Raw genomic sequence first — 24,252 nt, 5'->3', positions numbered from 1 at the left:
AACCAAAATAATTCTTGGGTATTAGAATTAGCTTTGGGATGCCTTCAATCAATTTATGTTGTTAATGGTTGCAATCATGGTCCTTTAAAAAGGACCATGATTGCAACCATTAACAACATAAACTGATAAATGGCATCCCAAAGCTACCATTGCAATCATGGTCCTCAATAATATATATATATATATATATATATAGAGAGAGAGAGAGAGAGAGATTTAAGGAAAAACAACCTTAATTAAGGAGCCAACAAGTACTAAAAAAGGAAACAGCAGTATGTACCTTATCTAACACAATTCTTTCCAACAGCTGTATCTTGTAGTATATGAGCAGCCAGCTAAAAAGACAACAAATACTTAGGTTAGAATACAATTTTGTCTCTTAACTATGTTAGGTTTCGTTTTCATCTTTGAACACTATTAATTGTTTCAGTTTACTTGTTGAAAATTTGAAAACGCATGAATATTACTCTTATCCTGCCTTTTTGTTACAGAGTGAAGGCAATTATTGATGTGGCAAACTTCTTTTCTTTTCTTTTTTGATAAGTAAAAAGTTTTATTGATATCAAAAAGGAAGACCCTAGTACACGGGGAGTGTACAAGGGGTCAACAAATCAAATACAAAAATTGCAAGAATCTAGGAAATCAATAAAAGAAGGGAATGATTGTTTTTGCAAAGCAAACAACCAACACAATAAAGTTCTAAAAAAGAATAACTTGAGGTCTGGAATAGATCTCTCAATATCTTCAAAGCATCTACTATTTCTCTCCCTCCAAAGACATCACACTAAGCAATGAGGAACAATGGACCATATATAACCATTTCGATGACAACCAAAGCTACCTTGCCAACACCCTAGCAGCCCCAAAACAGCATGCGGCATAACCCAAGTTACTCCAAATAAACCCAAAACCATAGACCATAGATCCAAAGCAACGGGACAGTGAAGGAAGAGACGGTCAATTGATTCACCATTACTCTTGCACATGTAGCACCAATCCAATATCCACACCTTCCTTTTTCGTAAATTATCAATCGTCAAGCATTTCCCTAAGGCAGCAGTCCATACAAAGAAAGCTACTCTAAAGGGAATCTTCTGCTTCCAAATACTCCTCCAAGGAAAACCGTAGATAGTAGGGCCAACTAAAATTCTATAATAATCATTCACCATGAACCCCTTATCTTTGCTAGGTATCCAACACATCTTATCCTCACCAAACCCCCTTATTGAAGAACCATATATGGATTCCATGAAGCTTGACATAGCCTCTAATTCCCAAACATGCACACCCCTAAAGAAGCTCACATCACAAAAAAGGACTCCATTGGAGGACTTCATAAGCTCAGCCACACTAGCCTCCTTATTCCTGCAAAATCTAAACAAGTTAGGATAGCTAACTGCAAGAGATGTGGCAAACCTTTTCTGTACACATGTTCTTCCAATGCTAGCATGGACATTGGCAATACTAGTCTCAAAATGTCAGAACATATGAAGACACATTAAATGAATGGGTCTCAAATTCAAACCATTGGGATAACACATGGATATAGTTTTGGCATGATCTAAGGGGTGGAAATTCTTGTCTAAAAAATATGTTTCCTGATTTGTTTAAATTGGCACTAGAAAAGGACACTTCTTTGCTTCTTATTTGAATGGTGAACGGAGTTGGAATCCTCAATTTTGTTGACCTTTCCAAGATTGGGAGTTGTAAGCTACAGAGAGTTTCTTTAATTTATTGTACTCCAAAATCCACAAGGCCAAGATAAAGACCATACTTCATAGAGTTTAACTAAGAGCTGAAAGTTTAAAGTCCATTCTTACTACGATGTTCTCAAAGGATCTACCAGAGTTCACTTCCATGGAGAAGTATATAGGTGTTAAGGTACTTCACAAGATCCTTTTCTTTGCTTAGACAACAACGTTGGGTAAAATACTGATAGTGGATTATCTTTGGAAACGTCACAATTTGATTATTGATCGGTGTTGCATGTGCAAGAGTAGTGGAGAGTCTTTAGATCATCTTCTTTACATTGCTCAGTGATGAGAGATTCATGGTCATTTATGTTTACCCTCTTCAGGGTATTTTGGGTTATGGCGGAGACACCAATTCAGATGCCAGGATGTTGGCAAAGGAAATTTCATTGCAATAGAATTTGAAGATTTGAAAGGCAACTTCCTATGTTTCGTGGATCATTTGGTAAGACATGAATAGTAGACCTTTTGATGGTGTTTAATGGTCTAATCATGTAATCAAGCAATTGATGTATTGATCCCTATATAATTGGATGACTATATCCAGAAATACCCCATCATCTTCCTTTCTTGTTTTTAAGATTTACTATGCTTGGTATTATAATTTCTTAGGAGTAGTTCAAAACAAATATTGTTTATTTGAATTATCTCTCCTTTTTTGAATAAATTATTTTACTTATAAATGAAAATAAATAAATAAAAACCCCAAATATGGCATCAAGAGTGATCCCAATTTACCCCCTAGTAACCCAGCCAAACCCTCCACCAACCCTCCATAACTAGTACTTTATTCTTAGCTAAATTTACACATCCCTTCCTCCCAGTTGGCAGGTAACTGTAGTCATCCTCAAAAGTAGTGTCTGCTAGCTCCTTTCACATCAACATTTAGCATGTGCCTCACAAAAGGACCATCACATTTAATGCCATTGAGCAACATCTCATCCACCCACGAACTGGGAACTACTGTCTAAGAGTCCAGTCAGCCAAACTGAGGGGAGGACCTGCTGACAAGTCTTGGGGGAAGGGTTTCCAGCCAAAACCAGCCCTTCACACACCTATCTCCATTCTGCTGAGGTAAACAATCTCATATGTTGAGATGTCACCATTTTCATTTTTCCCACCGGTTTACTGACTTAATCATTAAAGCCTCCCTAGCCAACCCCTGATTGGTCTTAAACAAACTGAGGTTTTCTCTTTCTTAGCAGTGTACCCATCCAGTTGCAATATCTCCACCAAGTTTCAGTCCTTGTGGAAGTTTTTGCTGCGGTTCTGTTGTTCCCTGAAACTTTACCCACATACAGTATTCTTCCCTCAAGTCCTGTATATAAATTTTCATAGAACAAGATGATCATCTCATAACCTCAGACTTCTCAGAAATTTCTTCCCAGTAAAATTACTCGTGTTTGCTAACATGTAGAAAAATATATTAATCCCTTTGGCCCAATGTTGCTTGTCCATCTTTCTATTTGTAGATGTCTCAAAATACATGTTCACTGATGCAGGCAAGAAAGAGTTCAAGGAAAAGCAAGATTATATACGAAAATATTCAAGTTTTATGATCTAGTTTTGATGAGGAATTTCTTGACACCTTTAATAGGTTGCTTTAGTTATTATTGAGGCTTAGTATTGAGTTTTTTTAGGTAAGAAAGCTACTGGATCAGTTTTAATTAAGTTTTACTAGAATGGGGGCAATTTGGTAATTTCCAGAATTCTCGAATAGGCTGTCCTTGGCTGTACCAAAAGCCCATGAGTCTTATTTTATGTTTTGACTCCTTTTCCTATTTGGTTTAGGAGTTATTAAGTCCTTTTTGTTTGTTATTGTTAATCCTAGACATTATAGGAAGGTTAATTCTTTGTAATATAACACTCAATGTAGCACACACACCTTTGAAATCATGTTTTGAAAACACAATTTCAGTTATAGTTGTGAATGGTGAAATAAAGTTTTGAAAACACGATTTCACAATTTTAAATAAAAACAGGATTTCAGATGACATGGCATTGCATGTCCTGTACACAGTGTGTAACTATCACCACTCTTCTAGGAATAGGTTTTTTGGAGTCCTAGTCATTCTAGGAAAGGATTAACAATAGCCTAAAATTCCAGCAGCTTATTTTAATCTTTGTGGGAGTGATTGCCTTCTCCTACCTAAGTGTGATTGCTTAGGAAAGCATAGGTATGATTGACTAGTATTTTATTTATCTTATTTCTCATTCTATTCCCTGTCTCAGCCCCAAACAGCCAACAAGATTCAATATTTTCTAATCTAAAACCCACCCTCAAACATCAATCCTTATTCAAGAACCCTTTAAGAACTCGTCAAGAAATCTATTGTAGTGCTGAATTCTTAAAGATCCTAAATCATTCAGTTTCTAAACTCAATGTCTGTAAATATTTAACTTTTCAAATTACACATCTTCATGTATTTCCAAAATAGATAGATTTCTTGTCTAATTTAATTGGGAAAAGCATATTTCATATGCAATTCAGATAACGAATCACCTAGAGACTTTGGCGAGAAAGAACTGCTAGAAATTTTGAGGAATATGAACTGACTATTTCAGACCTGAAATTGCAGTTCCTCATAACCTTGCTTGAATGGATGAAAGCACAAGAATCTTTTATTTCTTCAACTTATTAAAATTTATGGATCATTGTAATTTTAGAGCCTAGTTGTGATGTATATCTAGCATACATCATATGTACTTGGTGCATTCCATTTCTCTTAATAAACCTTATTATTTATCCAAAAAAAAGAATTCTTCCTAAATAAGTTTCTAATCATATGCCAATGGGTTGTGACCTGGATTCCACCCTTGGTGATAAAGTAAGGTCATGGGTTTGATCTCGCTTGGGTGCATGAGTTACCATACTTAGCAAAAAAAAGGGGGGGAAAAATTTCTTGATTGCACAAACTTAAATCCTCAAAAAGTTTGTGTGAAATCATCAAGGTGAAAACTTTTGAGGATTTAAGCTTGTGCAATCAAGAAAATTTTTGATGTGAGATCATCAAAAGTTTTAGTGTGAGATCATCAAGGTGAAAACTTTTGATGCCAACTATTCTTAATAAAAGCCATAAATCGTAAAAGGTACAAAATTGGATTAAAAAAAGTTGAATACCTCACCACCATTGGTACCTCCCTCATAGCACGGTTTCAAGTTAACAGCACATTCAAGGTAGGGTATCCAACATCCACTGAGCATATCTCTTCTGGCCATCTCCACACCACCTTGGTAATACTGTTTACACAAAACATATGGAGGTAACTTCCCAACTGATTACTAGATGTAACGTGAAAAGAATATGAATAATAAATTTCTTGATAAATTTGATAAGCATCCAATTGTACCTCAAGCATTTCTCTCAAATACGGTTCTTCATTAAAATAATCTCGACGTATGAAGATAAATGGCACCTTGTATGCCATGGCTTCACTGACTGTGCCATATCCAATCTTTCCTGGAGTAGGAAAAAAAAAGCCCAGGTACCAAAAGTTCAGTACTGAAAGCTCTAGACAAAATCTCAATCATTGGACCAAGCAACAGCTCTAAATAAATTAAAATTTATTATACCGAGCATGCAATCTGAAGCTGCTATTAGGTCAGGCGTATAAACATCTTTTGCAAGCTTTATGAAATTAGGGGGAAGCTCCCGATTGTCTGAAGCCCCACAAACCTAAATCAGAATGCAATAGGAAAAATATTATCAAAATGAAATGAAGAAATAACTATGATTGATGTATATGTCCAACAAAACTTACCAGGCACAACCAACCAGCAGGTAAGTACTCCTCCTTCAACTTCCAACCAGCTGGCTGGATGTGATGGACAACAGCACATAACAGTCAGAATTTGTCTTAATGCCTAAAGCATAATAAGCATATCACAATACCTAAGGACAAAAATATTGGTTTTTAAAACAAGCAAGTTACATCAAAAAGAGGGTCTCTTAACAGATAGCATCCTAAGCATCTGGTATAAAAATAAAGTTCAACATAAAGTTTGTAATAGAACATTCAAGCTAGTAAAAGTAGATTACAGAAAAAACAAATAATAATGATCTGTGAATTGATATGGAAATTGCTTCTCAATATCTCCCTTTTCTTTTTGGTTGGATGAAGTTGCTCAAACTAACTAGCATTTTTCACAGATTGGCAAATACATAAGGCACCATCACATCAGGGAAGTGAAATGCAATAGTAATCAGTTGAGTAGGGAGGATGAAGTGGGTGTGACAATTGTATGTTTATGTAATATAATAAAAATACACATCCATAATATTACTAATTAATTTGTTACAATTATTTAGAGAGGAAAATTTTTTTAAAGATAAAATGATCAAAGAAGGCAAGTGGAATTTGGACAAAGATGCTGATAAGATGTGGAATGATTGTATCAAAAGAGTGGCAAAAATGTAGGCAATTGACTAACTAAAAAGGCTTGGTGGTGGAAAAGGAGGTTCATATAGCAATTAGATTAGAGAGAGAGAGAGAGCTATAGAAGCTCACCTAGATGTAGAGACAATGCTGTTTATAGAAATTATAAAGTGGTGAAGGGGGAACAATGAAGGTTGCCGAAGAGACTAAATTTAAGGCTTGTGATGAGTTAAATAGCAAGTCGGGGACGAAGGATGGAGAAAATAATATTTATAAACTTTGCTAAGACAGTGGAAATGAAAACAAGAGACTTGAATGGTGTCAAGTGCATTAAAGATGAAGATCAAAGAGTGTTAGTAAAAGAAGAGGCATAGTAAAGCAAGATGTAAAAGTTATTTTGATAAACTTTTTATTGCAAGTGATACACAAAATTGGAGCGAATTGAGTAACCTATTGAGAATAGAAATCGGAGGTTTGCTTGAAGAATTAAGATGACTAAGGTAAAGACACACTGAGGAAGATGAAAATTGGAAAAGCCATATGGGACCGGATAAAATCCCCATTGAGGTTTGGAACCGCCTAGGTGAGGTGGGTGTATGCTAGTCGAACAAACTTTTTCAATAAGACCTTAAGTGTTAACAAAATGCCTAGTGAGTAGAGAAGAAGTACTCTAATTCCTATTTATAAGAAAAAGGGATATATTTAAAATTGTAAAAATTGCTGTGGAATTAAACTTATGAGTCAAACTATGATACTTTTCAATGAAATTATTTACTTATCAAAAAAATTATTGCTTGTTATTTATTTTTTAATGTAACTTTCATAATTTTTGGATTTAAGATGTTGTTTCCTTGGTTTTAGGTGTTTTAATTCTTTTCTATTTAGAGTCTTATTATGATATTATATCAATTAGAATCTTTTAGAGTGTTTTCGCTTGGAAAATGAAATTTATAAAGCCTTTCGATAGGCCGGAAATATTTAAAACTAAAAGAAAATTCTATTATCAATACAATTTTAGTCAATTTATTTTCTCAAAAGATTCTAGAGTTCTTTTTTGAGGATTCAAGGAGCTCTTATGGATTTAAGGGTTTTCGTTTGGTTTGAACAAGATCTAATCTTATCACAATTTTCATTCTACGAAAGTCTAGAAAGTCTAGATTATATGCTCTTTTGATATATGAAGAATCGAATGATAGTTGGCAATGAGGGAGGGTATGAAATTGGCCTTTTGCAAGGGGCCCATTCCAAGAGTCTAATAAATTTTCATGCTGTTCACCCTAAAACTTGCCTTAGAGTCTTAAATTTAAGGTCCCGTTTAACCAATAACCCAAAACAACACCCCCTACCCCACCCACTCCCAACCCCAAAAGGAAAAGATCCCAACTTATCTTGTTGGTGACTAAAGCATAATGAGAAGCCAAGGAGGTAACACTACCCCAAATAGGTTAGGACACCCACCAGCCCATTGAGTCCCTCATATCCAGCCACCAACTCAAGATGCTTGGGAATTTCCAATTAGCTAATGCTTACCAAGCTAGAAGAAGGGCACCAATTTGGCCAATTGGCGCCTTATAGCACAACGGAAACAATGACTTGATAGAGAAGAATAGAGAACAGCTTGCAACATTCTTTCTCAAGAAACTGTTATCTCTATGTCTAATAAAATTTCAGGCAAGTTGCACTTGTCTGTGATGATATGATGACCAACTTTAGAATGTTATAAGGTATTAGCATTTTGAGAACAATTGTTCTCTCTTCCCATTTGGACAGTCCTCATATTCAAACAAGCTATTGAACCCAAGAAGTGGGATATAATTAATCTTCTATGTTTCATTACTTTATGATATTTGTTTACCAACAAAATAAGTTATTTTCTTCTAACAATTTGGAGAAGGGATTCATTCTAATACATATATTATTTTTCAAAAGGCTAAAGAAAAACAAATATCAAGAAAAAGGAAAACAAGAAAAATCTTATAACCAATTACCAAATAAACACCAGAATTTCAACCCAGAGAATCAATTTTGAAAACTTGAAAGAAAGTAATCTGGAAATTCTCCAAACCATTTAAAGTCAAGGTACTTTCACCAATCTTGGTCATTCTAAGATGTTGAGGGATTCAAAAATTTTGGAATGTAAGCAAGAAAAATTGAAAGAAATATACCAATATATCATGACAGCCTAAATTATACCTCACCTGCCCACCAAAATTAAAAATTACTAGTTTCACATCATCCAGAACTCCAAGATCTTTCCTCACCTGCATTGCAAGGAAATTTTTTATAGCAAGCATAATACATTAATTCATACACATTAAATTTTTGAGAGTTCTAAATCACACCTCTTCTCTAGATTTGTGTAATCTCCTCACGACAAGGGGTACATCAATAACACCACGAAATGCAGGCACTAAAAAATGAAAAGGAATATTCAAATACCAATTAGAATAAATACCCTACAACTTATTCATTGCCAAAAGAGCAAAGGCAGAATATGTATAGAGCCACAGACAAACACAAAGACAGAAATACAACCTGAAGATCATAATCCCTATAATCAAGTTAGCAAACAAGAGTAAATAAAAAAATATTACTTAAATATTAACTTTAAAGAAAACAACCACAAATGTGCTTCAACAGACATACTTGGGCAGTACCCAGGTAGACGGATTACAAACTCGCTATGGGAATAATCTTCAGCAATCTGCATGAATTTTCATAAGACCATTTAGGTTTGGCTCAGCAATATCAGTTATTTCATCTGCAATATTAAATTAAGAGAAGAAAAAAGTGCAAGTATAAGATTGAGGGCATGCATACACACATTGACCTATATATGAGTTAGGTTAAAGTTACACCACTTAACAACCTTACATGAGATTGATGCTTTGTCAATCCACCATGAGATATCATGCATGCCACATTTTACATCGATTAGATCTAATGTGCTGCCATGTTTGCAATATGTTTGGTAATGTGCTGCCATTGAATTATTGGAGAAATTATGTGTTAGGTGTAAAAAAAAAATCCAAAGAACTCAGTTTTGTTATAATTAATCAAATATGAAAATGCATATTACAAGTACACCCTCACAAGTGGCAACAATCACAAAATTAAATAAAATATTGTACTGCAACACTCCCCCTCAAGTGACAAAGATATTGTACATGCCCAACTTGATTAAAATAGCATGAAAATGGATTACATATAATACCAACATCTAGCTTCTCCTTGATGAAATGTTTGTCAATCTCAACAGGTTTAGTCCTATCATGTTGGACAGGATTGTGAGCAATATTAATAGTTGCCTTGTTGTCACAATACAATCACATGGGTGACAAAAGTAGATTTAAGGCGATGTAATGGTACCAAAATCAGATAAGGAAGCTTATCTAAGTCTTAAAAAAAAAATCACTCAAAGAATAGAGGTCTTTGCTACCCAAAATTTGTGATTTCACCAAATCAAAGTTGGAAGGCAAGTCAAGAGAAATAGGGCAACATTCATATAGGTCTCTCTGTTTTTGCATGATGCAAACATCAGAGGAGATGGGCAGGTAAAGTTGAGTTCTTCATATATACAGTTAAATTTTGCATAATAATCTTCTAAAGGAAAAATATTTAGACCAAGGGAGAAATAATTTTGATGGACATCATATATATGTCTAAGATTATTGTAAGCCTATTCCCACTCAAGTTTGGTAGTTGGCCAAGAAAAACCATACTACAATTTAACTTAGACTCCATATTGTTCCATAAGAACTCCCAATCTATGCATCTTCTACTCCCCAGTCATCATATTTAGGATCCACAGAAGGGAATATCATCAATAAGAAAGTGAAAATTTTTTCTTCTGACCTCAACAACTTGAGCCATTGAGCATAATTACTCCCAATAAGGTGAATGGAGTTAATACAGAGCATATTAGGAGACAACATATAATTAGGATGGATATTATCTTTTGACTCCATTGTAACTCTTGTCAAATCAAACATATAAACTAAACTAAAAAAGTGCAGGCTCTCTAATCAACTACAAAAAAACTTGACCAACCAGAACAATAAACTAAAAGAGGGCATGCTAATTGACAAAAATAATAGTAAATAAACTTTGCAATTTTACATTGGCAGATTTTGGAACCCACGTGAACTGTACCATCAGTCCAATACTAGGAACAATGTTTTTTTTTTTTTTATAGGTAATAGAATTTTTATTGAAAAAATGAACATCGTGTTCATGATGATGAACACTTTGGACATGAAGAAAATACAAAAAGCTCAAAAGCTAAAGCTAACAGCTAACAAATTGTAGAAGGCAAGAATCGAAATACATTGTGTAAGACCCCAAATACGAGCCCACTGAAATAAAGTACCAAAAAGAAGTTGTTTTAAAAGATCTAAATATCTCTCTCATTATCTTCAAAGATACGGTCATTTCGTTCCTGCCAAACTAATCACAATAGACAACCTAGTATCATATTCCAGATACTTGACTGATGCTTACCAAACCAATTCTCCCAAACAAAAAAAAGAGAATTAACCATCTTCGGCATTACCCAATGGACTCCAAACACATGAAAAACTTCACACCACAAAGCATAAGCCAACTTATAGTGAAGTAAGAGGTGGTCCACAGATTCCCCATCACACCGACACATGCAACACCAATTAACAAGGGATTGACCTCTCTTAACAAGATTATCAATGGTAAGTATCCCAGCCCTAGCAGCTGTCCAATGTTATCAGGAAAGCTGGAAAGGAGAAACACTCAACAATTCTACACAAGCAAATTTCAGCCTTGGGTAAAACTCTATCACCAGTCTAACACTAGGAACAGTTATTAGCATAGAACATATCCCAAAGACTGGCCAAGTAATATATTCTCACTTCAAAATTAATATTCCTTCCCTCGACAAACCATGACAATCACATTCCCAAGACACTAGTCATAGATAGTCAAGTGCCAAACTCCCACTCCCTCTGATTGGCTAGGGAATCATATGACCTCCCAATAAACAAGTGCCACTTAAAATCATCTAAGAACCTACCCAAAAGGAAGTCTATGTGTTTTATTTTATATGTACGAAATGACATAGGCATAGTAAAGATAGACATAAAGTTGGTGAACTTGATTGAGAACTCATACTTCAGTTACAAACTGAATGCTTGGTGCCTTTCGTTTTATTAGTTAGCATGCTAAAATGGGTGTCTAGTTTCTCCTTCAATCAACTTCAAAAAAAACTTGTTGCATTGTTAAAGGAAATATATAATTCAATGAAAAACACAAAGGTGGGAAGCAAGATAACAAAATATCTACAATCAAAAGATCTTCTGATTCATCTAGAAAAATCCCTTGTCTACAATATATGGTTCTTAATACCACTTAAATGGAAATTACTTGTGCTTTGAACAACTCAGATGCATATTACTTTTAGATGCAAAAAATATTGAAGGTTACCTGCTGAAGGACTGAGCGATAGTGAGATCCAGCCATCATCACATATTCCGCATAGATAAAATCCCAACTGCCCAGGTTTCAAAAGGAGTAAAAAAGGTGGAAATTGGGGTTTAAAACATACTGCAAGAATTCTATAGACTTAATAAATCAAAATTAAGAGAGGAGAAGAGCTGCAAATATAAGAATATATAAACAGAGCCTTGGTCAAACAAGAAACAGTAAAAAAAAAATTATTACTAGTAAAAATCAAGCATCATCATTCCAAAATAATAATAATCATTACTAAAATCAGTCATTTGGTTCTTCCCCTTGCGCAACTGCATCTTATTCCAACATTAACCTATAGTCTTTCATAAATTATACCAGGGTTTTGTAAAATGTCCTTCACTTGAGAAAGTATGCATCCAAAGCTACAACTTTCATATCACTTTTCTTGACAAGTCCATTATTGTTTTATGGTTTAAACATGTATGTTCAATTAGTTTCCTCCCAAGAAAGTAGAAACATTATCTTATAATTGACACCTTATCTCTAATTCTCAAAACAAATGAGAAATCTCTAGGGTCCACAAAAACCTGATTACACAAAATATGTAACATTATTTGATAAAGCATAATTTTGTACTTAAAAATATTAGGGGAATTTTTTGAACAAAAAAATCTTGGCCATAATACAGGGAAATACAGATATTATCGCAGATGAACAATGTTAAAATTGTTATAAAATTTCAATGCAATTACCAAATACACTATTATAACATAATTTTTGGTGAAATAACGCCCAGATATATCGCCAGTATTTAACCATTACCAACATGCCACAATACATCACCAGTATTTAAATTTTAAAAAATTGGGTCAGATTTCAAAGCTGTATTTGAAGATTACAAGCATCTTCTACGTAAGTCTTGAATTTTGTTTTTGTAGCAAAGATCATATAAATAGAAGAATTTACAGCTTCAGATTAAAAGTTTCAGTCATATGAACAACAGTGCAAACAAGTTACCTGAAGTTGGTGACGCAAACAGAACGAATTCCAGCATCTGCAGCTGCTCGGCATGCAATAGGAACAACATCTGAAATCTGCTTTATAAAAATGTTAGCATGACTGAAGGCCATTCATAATGATGGAAAGATCAAGAAAATATTTGTATAGACACAACCCAAAAAAAAGAAGAAGATATGGTCTCATTTTGATTCCTTATTTCACATTTCAGAAAATCCAACCTCATAAATAAAAATCCAAAAAAGAAACAGTTCAAGTACCACTAAGTCAGCCTTGATAGAGTTCAGCCACTGAACTTCGGTTGCTAAAACTGATGCCCGGGGTAATACTGACATTTGGAAATACTTGATCACATCGAATGAGCCAATAAAAAAAGTCAACCAACAAAAGAAAAGTTATGGTAACAGAGCCAGCAAATCAAGTGATAAAAAAATTAATATAAAAGGAAACAATACCAATGCCAAGTATGGACATGGGAATGATCATTGGTGTTCCATTAACATGAAATCAACAATAATTTTAAAAGAAAAGTTTAGCAATTGCTAACCAACTCTGAAGTTTACATCATACCTTTTCCAAGGAGGCAACTGGATCAACTGTCAAAGCATCTGCTTGAACTGCTCCACAGTCTAACACAACCTGCTATCACTCAAAATGCCTTATTATTACTATTGCAAGAACACAATTCGGAAACAATTTCACACAGCTAACATAACATAAATTGCCTACTCCTTTAAAGGTTATAATGATTATGGTTAAATCCATTCATATAATTCTTTTAGGGCTACAATTATATTAAAGATAATAGTCTAAACTAAGAGATAAGAATTTTTCTTTTATTTTTATTAAATAGAGAGTACTCATTTGTTTCTTGTGGAAGTCACAGCATTAAATCATTTAAAAATCTTTTCACTACTGAATAAGAGTATGTTTAAATGTGTTGTGTACATGAAATCATCATTTTTTGCTTTTGTAGCATCAAGAGGCCGTGAATGACATGGAAAAGATGAATAAACAGATAAATTTTGAAAATATCATCATATCAAGAGGTTCTAGAAAAAACACAATCATTCAATACAATATACAAGCCACAATAATTTTTAATCTATTTCCTTGGGTGCCATCTAGATGCCATCATCTGTTTATGTGAACTACTACATCAAGGGAGAATAGTGGAAGCTAGAACAAAATGAAATTTACATTTTTAACACCTAAGGGATAGCATAGACAAGGGATAAACACATTTGCCCATAAACCTATCCAATTTAACCAACCTTGCGAAATAAGAGTCTTGGTGATTGTATTTCAGAAGTGAACACAAAGTCAGGAGCGCCTGTAACCATGTGAACATCATGGCCAGCTCGAATGAGATGACGGACAACCTGTAGATCGCAACATCAGAATCATGAAACTACTCACAAAGCACTTGGTTGAACAAGAAGAAATAAAAAGATAATTTGGGTTAGTAATTTATAAATCCATGCTAAGCACGGAAGTACCACAAGTCCACTTCAACAAAAACAACAAAATTTTAATCTCATAACATTGTGATCGGCCATGAATCCTCAACAGAGTAATTGTAATTGGCCACATGTATACTTCTATGCCATTCTGTCTTGTCCAAAATCATACTCTCAAATCTCAATTACTTCATTATCTTTTTCACTACTTCTGCTAATGTTATCTTAGATTTTTTTTTCTAACTCTTTTTGTTCCCTTGATTTAAATTTGATGAAATTACCAATTGTCTCAAAAGCTTAAACTATTAAGAAATTATGAATTTAGCCATTTAATCTAGCACTCCCCTTTCACGTATCAACCTAAACTCTCCTTATTAAGTGGAACCCAAAAAGTGGGAATTTCTTACTTGATGGGGTAAGGTGGAGATAGGTTTTTGAGCCCGGATAAAATAAGTCATACCCAGTGCACAAATCTCCCACTTAGGAGAGGTCATGGTCATAGTAAGCAGCCTTACACCAATTTTTTTTGAAAAGGGTATTTTTGGACTTGAACCCACAATCTGTAGCTTTCTTTTGGTAAAAGACACTTGTCATCCCACCAGACTCTAATACCGAGATAAATTACCAAACCATCTTGAGCAACTCTCAGTCTCTCACTCATCCCTATGACTTTAAAAAAGTTTCTTCATTTTCTTATCCTATGTTTGCTTGCATTTTCCACTTATAACTAACAGAATATCCAAATTTACAATCAAATCCTATATAGACTAGATTAACATGGAGCCTTACTTACAATCAGTGAAAAATAAAAACAATGGGTTTAAAGATTTTTAAGTAAAAGAGTGAAAAAGATATAAAACAGAAGAAAAAGTTCACCTCGACGGCACGAGTGGCGTGGCCAAAGCCATGACCAGTGAGGTAGTAGGCGAAGACGAGATGCCGTTTTGGTGCGATCACCTCAACCCCATGAGTAATGCTTTGATCCATTTGCATCCTCAACTAAACATGAAAAAAGAAAAGAAAAGAAAAGGGTACAACCCTTAGAACATTGGAGCTTTCAGTTATGTGAGTCCCAACCCAACATTTACATTTTCCCCACTTGTCTGTTTCATTTGTTGAAGTTGAAGTAAAGGTCCCCGTCTCTCACTTTCTTTTTTTCTTTCCTTTTTTTTAAAATATTTTTAGTAAAATATTTAAGATAAAATACTATTTTTATCCCTAAATTTTGTTAAAAGTTTGTTTTTCATTCCTAAACTTTTATAATAATAAAAAATTCATCCTTAAATTTTGTAAAGAATTTTTTCAATAGTTTAAAGACAAAAATAGGGATGAGAAAAGAACCTCTTTTTTTCAATAGTTCTATTTAGGGATGAAAAACAAACTTTTGATAAAATTTAAGAACATAAATAAAAAATTTTCAATAGTTTAGAGACAAAATATAAACTGTTTAATAGTTTCGGGACAAAAAATGAACTTCTTAAAGTTTAGGGATGAAAAACAAACTTTTGGCAAAATATAGGGACAAAAATAGCATTTTACCCAAAAATCTGAGACTAAGTCCTTTTCACCGCAATTTTGTCACAAAAATGCTTTGAAAATTGCTGATGTGATTAGTACTTGATTGAAAAAAAAAATTTTTAAAAAAAAAATGATATCAGTGGCCCACATAAGAGTTTGTAAAAAAGTTTGTCTATCACGTTACTCTTTTGCCACTGTGATGTGAAAAAAAAATTGTGGAAGTGATAAATAGCTAATCATAGTCTGCCACATAGGATAGTTGCGAAAATATGTATGATAAAGGGTGTGGTCCTAGAATTATATGCTCCTTATTACACACTCACTGTACACACACACAAAAAATAGTGTTGTACACACACAAAGAAAGAGTGTACTAAATTATGTTAGTTTTATGTTACAAATTTTTTTTTTTTTTAATTTAAAAGTAAGACATGTAATTTTTCTTTCATATCAACTTTGAGAATTTATTGAGCTAATTACACAATATCACTTCACTTGTCCATGGAGGTTCCGAGTTCTATCCACCTTACCATTGGTCTATAGGGCATTTAAAAGAGGGGTCTATCGTTTTGGTCCAATAGACAACTAATTTTTATAGAGGATTAGTGGTTATTTACACAAGCAAAGAGACTTGGACAAGCCAGTGAATGGTCAATTTAAATTAAGGGAGAGAGACAAAAAATAAAGTAGAGTTGGCCAAAAATTGCACCATTCTCCCTCAATCCAAACTAGCCCAAAAGGCCAATTCTTTTGTCATAACTTAATTATAAGAAATTGATAATAACTCAATGCTTTCTATTTTTCTTTTGTTATAACTTTTTCTTCCTATTACGTATAGTTGGTTTCATGATATTTTAAAAAAATAGTAGAAAATATTTTTCTAAATTAAAATTTGTTATCTCTGAAAATGGTTTCCAATGGAGGAAATTGATCTTTTTTCTTTTTCCCCTAGATAATAAACTCATTTGATCAATTTTGACCAACTTCAACTAACTTTGATTAATGATTCTGGCACTCTACCATTTCCACAAGAGTGAACGAGGCATTTTAAAAGATTCATGAATTCCATTAGAGTTGATTGGTCAATATTCAAATTTTAATTTGGAATAGAGAAGATACGGAAGAAGAGTCAGAAGACTATGCAAATTGAGTTTTGGAAATTTTGGACTAGGAATTCCCTCTTGATGAACCCTTTATTCTAACTCAATTAAGAATAAATGGGAAGTTTGAAGTTTGAGAGAGAGAGAGAGGAGATTGAATTTCTAACTTATGAATATAATTGAAGTTTAAACAGGAGATGCCAACTTAATCCTTGAAGTTTAAAGAACTATAAAATACTTGTATATTATTTTTCCCCACTTTCTTTTTAAAATTCAAACAATTTATGTGAAATGTCTTTATAAGTTGAGTAATTCGACATATAATTGACTTTAATCCTTACTTATACAGTTATACTAGACCAAATAGTTCAAAGAAAACACAATTTGTTTTGATTTTAACAATTACTTTCGACAACAAGTAGAGACAAGAATGAGATTGAACTATTTTTACAACTTAGATAAATTGCATTTTTATCCTTGAAATTTGATATAAGTTGAAAATTTTGGTCCTTCAAAATTAAAAAGGTTAGATTTTATCCTGAATTTAAGAATATATTTAAGAATATATATATATATATATTCATCCTATTATTTTTGGTAAATTAAATTTTGGTTTATTTAAATATTATAGGATTTGTTTGATTTTGGTCACTTGAATGGTTAGTTTGATTCAGTCCCTTAAAGTTAAAGATGTGGTGCCCCCTCAACAATTAGTAATGTAGAAAAAAAAAATTCTCAAAAATAAAAATAATTAGAGGAATCTAATTTTTCCTTTTAAAATTGTATTAAGTCCAAATGGGATGTTTTAAAATTGAGGAACCAAAATTGAACAAACTCATATTTGAGAAAATACAATTTACCTTCAAACTTCAAAGATAAACAAACATTTCCACGCTAAGAAACTTGTAATACACAATTAACACATTTTGGTGTTTCAAACGCGGGAGGTCTAAATTGAATAAACTTGAAAGTTCTAGACTTGATTGAATGGAATTCTAGTTAGAGGACTAAATTGAATTTTGGTCAAAGTTAGAGAGTGCAATTTGAAATTTAGCCAAGATTATATTTCTTGAATTTAGAATCACCATATCAAGACATAAATTGTTTACCTGTGTCGCTGCAACAGCTTCCACCACACCAGCTGATCCAAATAGGTGACCAATCATAGATTTTGTAGAATTCACTCTTAACTGTAGAAAGCAGAGATATTATCAGGTATTAGAATACGGTAATCTCATCAAGTATTTGAAATATGGTATCATCAGAAGCAAATGGCATAAAGAACAAACATTATGAATACAAGTTACCTCAGGAGTCTGGCCAAAACATTGAAGAAGTGCTTGATACTCTTTTAGTTCTCCAGCTGGTGTGGATGTAGCATGTGCATTTATGTAATTCACATCTTCCCTAGATACCCCAGACTGAGCTAATGCCTTTTCTACGCAAAGGATAACACCAGCCCCTATTTTTCGAGGGATATTAGTTAAGAATTTTAGCACCCAATTTTATGGAAGGATACAAGGTACAAAAGTGTTGAAGAAGTCAGGATTTGCGTTTGGTTCCTTGCCCAAAATATTTAACAAAATGGTAACCAATTAAGAAGGTATTCTACTTAGATAAAAGAAAATATCACTGTTAAATTGAGGGGTGGAAATATGCATGAGTAAAAGAAGAATTCAGTGCAATCCTGGATGTATTAACAGGGGATATGGTGCCAGTCTACCAGAGAGTATAGCTTAGTGGAGTTTTGACAATTATGCAACTGATTTTCAGGTTTTATTGTCTTTCTGTGCCACAACCTTCGCTATCAAGATTGTGGACATAAAGCAGCAATTCAGGTGGTCAATTTGGTGAACTACAACTCACTTTATGAGGTAGTTAGTAGCAACACAGTATAGGTACAGTATCATATAAATTAGTTTAAAAATTATTATGACAGAAAAGAACTCAGGAAGAGTAGAATAGATGCAGGAAATAAGTCCACTGTACATGCTCCCTCAAGAAAAACTATTAAAGAAATGCAACCTTTTCAAGGGTTGAAATTTAAGTACCAAAGAGAAGGCATGTTACCATCAGGATGTGGTTCAGTCATGTGATAAGCATCACAAGTGAAGCTTCCACCAAGAAATCATTGAAATTAAATAAGTGGCCTTGTCAACTCAATGTAGATTTCCTTTTTTAAGTAACTCGGTTTACATTTCTATTAAAAAACCAATTACACCGTGATAAGGTTTTTAGTTAGCTCAATTGATAAAATCTTTAATAGTTAAATAAGAGATTTGAAACCGATTAGTGTCTTAATTTGATGACAAAAAGAAGGATAAGGATTTCATGCACAAATTCACTGTCTTTTTTGGTGAAAAATAATTTGGGTTTTTTTTTCAGCCTTGGAAAAAATAATTTGGTTGAAGTATTCAAGTAACTGGGCCAAAGATGATTTTGTGTCTAGTACTTTATATCTGTGTCTCTAAACTGAAAATTGTGTATCTAGGCATTCCATACCCAGTGCCACCCTTTCTCAATACGTAAGTGTAAGTGTAGCTTTGAGAAGAAAGAGCAGAGAGAGATGGATATGGATATGTACAGATGTGTGGAATGTGGGTTTCAGATCAAAACACTGTTCGTGCAGTACTCACCTGTAAACATCCGACTCATGAATAAACAAATGAGCTGTTAAAAGGTTTAAGTCCCAACTTACAAAACCCATCAAGGTGTATCACAAAGTTGAAAAATAGTAAGTTGACCAGATCCATTGCAAGCATGGCAGAACCCATATTTGTAGTTGCAAATGGTACGCAAAAAGGATTCATCTTCTTGTATGAGATCCTTAGGGCTTCAATCGCATCATTAAAAACCTGTTCACAACACAAAACACAAGAACAAAGTAGTCAGTTACAATTGTTAATAAATTTCAGAATTAATATGCTTTCTCATCCTATCTGCAGGTCACGTAGTTTCATCTAGGGCTTTATACTTTGGATTCCACTTCCTGCCAAAAACCATTACAGCTAGAGAGACAGAAGACTAGCTTGAAAACATTCATTATTCCAACTCTAAGGCATGTGGCAAAAATCAGAACTTGACTTTAAGTTGCAAGTTCCACTGCATAAGGAAACCACAAAGGCAGCAGACGTGACAACAACTTACAGATTTCATAAAGCTCTTGTTATCAATCAAATTGAATATCAGCCAGTATAAGCTCTGGTTAACTTAATATTTTCAACCATGTTCCATTCTCATTATATACTGTATATCAAACTGTTGAAGGCTTGATGTTACCTTCATGCCACTGATTGCTGAGCCAATCAAAACTCCACATCTCACTTTATCTAATTCATTCATTACATCTTCTGTAATTCCACCATCTGCCAAGGCTTTTTTCCCAGCAGAAAGCATGTGAAGCATAAATTTGTCCATCCTCTTGGAAAGTTTTGGCGCAACCCATCCATCAGTTGAAAAAGACTTGATCTCTCCAGCAATTCTCTGGAGAAAAAGAACAGTAAGAATGCCAAGAATAAACTGCAGAGCAAGCACCAGAAGAAGAGAAATCTTAAATATGGTTTACCATTGGAAATTGGGCACAATCAAAAGCCTCTATCTCACTTACGCCACTGACACACTCAAGCAAATTATTGTAGAAGACATCTGGATCATGACCAAGTGGGGTCACCACACCCATCCCTGTCACAACTACTCGCCTTTGCTTTGTGACTGGTTTCTTTTTTGTTGCGACTTCCTTGGAAGGTTGCACAGCAACAGCCATGGCTTCCCCTAGAGTATTGATAAATGTGCAGTAGTTAGTACATCAGCAAAACTTTTCTATTTTAATGCTTTATCAAATAAGAGTCATGCCAAAGAATAAACATCAACATTAGGGTTTGAATTGATAGGACTGCCTCAAGCCTGCAACATTGACACTACTGAACCACTAAAAGTCAGAAGACGCTAGCAAGGCCCAAAATCTAATAATCATAAGTCTATTGATGACAATATATTAAAATCAAGGTCAGTGTACCAGACTCAAGTAACCAACCCATTCAACAGACACACACACAGCTGCATTATACTATGAATAAAAGAATGAACAGCCACAATGCTCCTGTACTTTGCAGCGCTAGAACTTCCATTTCATGCACATGATACACCAAGAAATGGCCTGATCTTAATTTTCTTCAGAATACTTGTAAGACATAAAATCTGAAAGATGGCCACGTAACATAAACTAGAAACAACCTAAGTTATGCAAAATTCCCAATCCTAAGTCCAGGCATATCAATCCAACTGCAAAAAGCTGTACATGAATGAACCTCATTTGGTGAAATTAGTTCTCACCCAAAAAGAAGGGGAAAAATATAAAATATAAAACCCTGTTAGTATCTATTCCCCACTTTCCTATAGCTTTGGCATAAAAGTAATACAAAGAACTCATTCAGCAATAAGCCAATCCTAAACTTATTTATTTGAATTCCTCATATTTTCCTATGCTTTATTAGTTCTCTATCCAACCAAATGAAAAGTGAATAAAACCAATCTTCCACAGCACATGAAAAAAGGGGGAAAAACAAATTAATAAAGATTGAAAGAATCATTATTTCATTATCAAATTCACCTTCAAGAACATTTTTTTTTTTTTTTTTTAAAAAAAACCATTAATTTGAGATATTGGAAACAAACAAAGCCAGAACTAGATATGGCAAAACGGGTTAGAATTTTCTAACCCGACCCAACCCGATTCGAAAATATCTGATCCGAATCCGATTTTTTTTTACCCAAAGCAAAAACGGGTTGACCCGTGACTCAACCCGTGTTTTTAGCAGGTCAACCCGACCCAAACCCGAACCATTTTTTTAAAACTTTTTTTTTTTGGTAAAAAAAAAAGTGAAGTTAAAAGAATATTGGTCTAATTGTTTATTGTGAGCTTTAAGGAAACAATTAATACATTTACATAACTGCATGTAAATTAATTGAAAGATAAATGGTTGAGCATTCTGTAATGAGTAAAGATTTTTAGATATCATATAATAAAGTACATGTCAAGATAATTTGGTTACAGTAGAGTTAAAAACAGAGATTTAAAATTGTAGACATGTGTGAGAAACATTCACAAGTGTGAAAATAGTGAAGCCAAAGTATCAAATTAGCATAAATTATGAATTCTTAGACCTATTTTTCAACAATTTATGTACAAAATAAACAGTTTTTCAAAATAAATTATAATATTTCCTATAGTGTGTGTTGCTTAACAATGATATGATATTCATAAAAGAGACCATATATAAATAAGTAAGCAATCAAATTTTAATGTATATCTCTATTGAAATAGAGTGTCAACCACAATTGATAATAGATTATAAAATTAATTTTCAAAATTGTAAATTTCTTATATGTTTTTATTCTTTATCAAATGAGTTACCCAATATATTCTCAATAAAAAATCCAATAAGTCATTTGTAATTTTGTTTTATATTTTGGAATGTTGATATTGTGTAGAAATAAAACTTGTATATTTGTTTTAGTTATCTTTGTATTATTTTGTTTTAGATAGCAATGTTAGGATTTGTATAATTTTAAAATTACTGAATAAATTAATAAGTTTAACTGAGTTCATTCTTAATATAAGTGGTGAATTCAAAATAATGTATTTTACATTAAGTAATTTGTTGCATAATTTTTCAAATGGTAAATACAAATGGTTTTTTTTTATGAAAATAAAAAATTAAAAAAAAATCATGTGAAAAATACGGATCAACCCGACCCGCAACCCGGTTGAATGACCCGTTTGACATGCAACCATTGACCCGACCCGACCCGCCAGTTTTGCCCCGGACAAATTACACACAAAATGTAAAACAAAATCCCAGATTTCCAATTCCATAAATAAAGAAAAAAACAGAGAGAAGAATCAATGTTTAGTTAAGAAAAAAAAAGAGGAGAAGCTAATGAGGAATGAGGAGTACCTGAATGGACGGCTCGATTGAAACGGGTGTGTCTCCGATTTGAAGGAACACGATCATTGCTGGATCCGAAGAGAGAGGAAAAGGAAGCGTTGGAGGCATAGTACTGATTGCAAGGCTCGAAAGCTCGGCAAGAAGTCGTGGGGCCCTGAAAGCTGGATCCACAGAGAGAGGAACTCAAGTCCCTCTGGCTCTGCAATTCGGAGCTACATTTAGACAAGAACACCCTCTTCTTCCTCCGACCCCATTTGCTGCCAAAGAGTCGCTTGTTGCTGTGCATGTACGAGGAGGAACCCAACATGGAAGGACACGTGGATTGGTCCCCTCCGCACGTGACCGACATGCAAGCAGGCCCAAGCCACGTGCACAGCGGAGATGTGACACACGAGGCTGTAGCCATGTGAGAGAGACACACACAAAGAAATATATATATGTGTGCAAACTGCCAATGGAAGAAGAACAAGAACAAGAAAACCCAGATGGAAAAAAGTGATTTTGATTGGATTAATGGCGATGAAAAAGGCTGTAGGAGATGATGTTAATCTAGAAGATGAAAATGAGAGAGAGGCATAGAGAAGAACGGTAGTGAGAATAGTTGGCGAAGAAGGAGAGGTCACATTCGATTGATTATATGGAAGAAAGCGTAGTAATCTATAGCAGAACAAGTCTTCAGAGTAATTTGGATTAGGAAAGCGTTTGAGACGCCAAGTTTTTGATTTTGTGCAATCGAAGAGAGTACTTGTCCTCAGAACAGAACGACAAGTACTCTCTCACTCTCTTCTTTCTTCTCTCTTCTCTCTCTGAAGTCCCTACTCTATTATACTCCTCCAAAAGAACAGATAAATATATTAAACGGATAAAATTTAGAGGATCTCTGACCAGAAAAAAAGAAATGAAAAAAAAAAAAAATCTAACAAAATTTTAAATTTTGGTATATTTTTATTAGAATAAAAATTTTAAAATTTTGGTATATATTTTTTTAGAATATTATGTTTATACCTATAGCACCCCTGCTTCTTCCACATGTTGAAATGAAAAGACAATATTGTGCATGGTAGGGCTGTCCAACGGGCCAGAGACCCGATCAAACCGACCGAATCCGACCGAACTGAAGCCCAACGGGTGGATCCAAATGGCCTGGTCGGTCGGATACGGGTCTACTTTCTTTAAAAACCGAAATTTCGGTTCGGGTGGCAGGTTGAAGAATCAGACACCCGTATAAACCGACCACCCGAAGTGCATTTGAAATGTTTTTAAAATTTCTCTCCTTCCATGTGTCTTCCTCTCATTGGTAGAGAATCTACCACCTTATCTTCGAAAAATTATATTTTTTTCAGCCCTCACCGATTTTAAGGCAGAGTGATAAGGTTTAAAAATTTTCCCAACACATGTCTTTCTCTCATTGGTAGAAAATCTACCACCTATCTTCAAAAATTATTATTTTTTTCATCTCATTAGTTTCTAGGCAGGTTGTATACAGCTGGCTTGCACGTAAAATAAAAACATCAACTCAAACTAAAAATAAAAAAATCCGGATCTCTCACCACTTTTCTTTAGTTTCCACTTTTCACTTCTCACTTTTCAAGCTCTCTCCAGTCTTGAGACTCTTTCTCCAGCTGCCCCTTCATCACGT

At 34.0% G+C, this 24,252-nt stretch overlaps 1 protein-coding gene across 15 annotated transcripts in view; it reads right to left on the bottom strand.

Annotated features, from left to right (window-relative positions):
- The window catches only part of LOC115968102 (3-oxoacyl-[acyl-carrier-protein] synthase II, chloroplastic-like), a 37,768-nt gene extending 14,334 nt beyond the window's left edge, over positions 1–23,434 (bottom strand). For 6 of the 15 annotated variants that reach the window (XM_031087341.1, XM_031087337.1, XM_031087338.1 and 3 more), the window contains exons 1-20: positions 22,623–23,388; positions 20,231–20,436; positions 19,945–20,148; positions 19,364–19,520; positions 17,973–18,127; positions 17,775–17,855; positions 14,924–15,046; positions 13,862–13,969; positions 13,158–13,226; positions 12,848–12,931; positions 12,588–12,664; positions 11,583–11,649; positions 8,775–8,832; positions 8,471–8,538; positions 8,327–8,389; positions 5,514–5,567; positions 5,326–5,428; positions 5,103–5,212; positions 4,873–4,992; positions 281–335 (exon numbers count right to left, since the gene is read on the bottom strand). In XM_031087341.1, coding sequence (XP_030943201.1) covers positions 282–335; positions 4,873–4,992; positions 5,103–5,212; positions 5,326–5,428; positions 5,514–5,567; positions 8,327–8,389; positions 8,471–8,538; positions 8,775–8,832; positions 11,583–11,649; positions 12,588–12,664; positions 12,848–12,931; positions 13,158–13,226; positions 13,862–13,969; positions 14,924–15,046; positions 17,775–17,855; positions 17,973–18,127; positions 19,364–19,520; positions 19,945–20,148; positions 20,231–20,436; positions 22,623–23,019 — 2,358 coding nt within the window. In that variant the 5' untranslated portion in view covers positions 23,020–23,388 and the 3' untranslated portion in view covers position 281. Of the gene's footprint in view, positions 1–280; positions 336–2,559; positions 3,070–4,872; positions 4,993–5,102; positions 5,213–5,325; positions 5,429–5,513; positions 5,568–5,601; positions 5,645–8,321; positions 8,390–8,470; positions 8,539–8,774; positions 8,833–11,582; positions 11,650–12,587; positions 12,665–12,847; positions 12,932–13,157; positions 13,227–13,861; positions 13,970–14,923; positions 15,047–17,774; positions 17,856–17,972; positions 18,128–19,363; positions 19,521–19,944; positions 20,149–20,230; positions 20,437–22,622 lie in introns of those variants that run through there. The other 9 variants (XM_031087343.1, XM_031087344.1, XM_031087345.1 and 6 more) reach the window with 6 other exon arrangements.
- Between the last annotated feature and the right edge of the window lie 818 nt (positions 23,435–24,252).

Source organism: Quercus lobata, chromosome 11 (assembly GCF_001633185.2).
Source record: "Quercus lobata isolate SW786 chromosome 11, ValleyOak3.0 Primary Assembly, whole genome shotgun sequence".
Classification (NCBI taxonomy): domain Eukaryota; kingdom Viridiplantae; phylum Streptophyta; class Magnoliopsida; order Fagales; family Fagaceae; genus Quercus; species Quercus lobata.
This window is presented reverse-complemented; position numbering and strand designations above follow the sequence as displayed.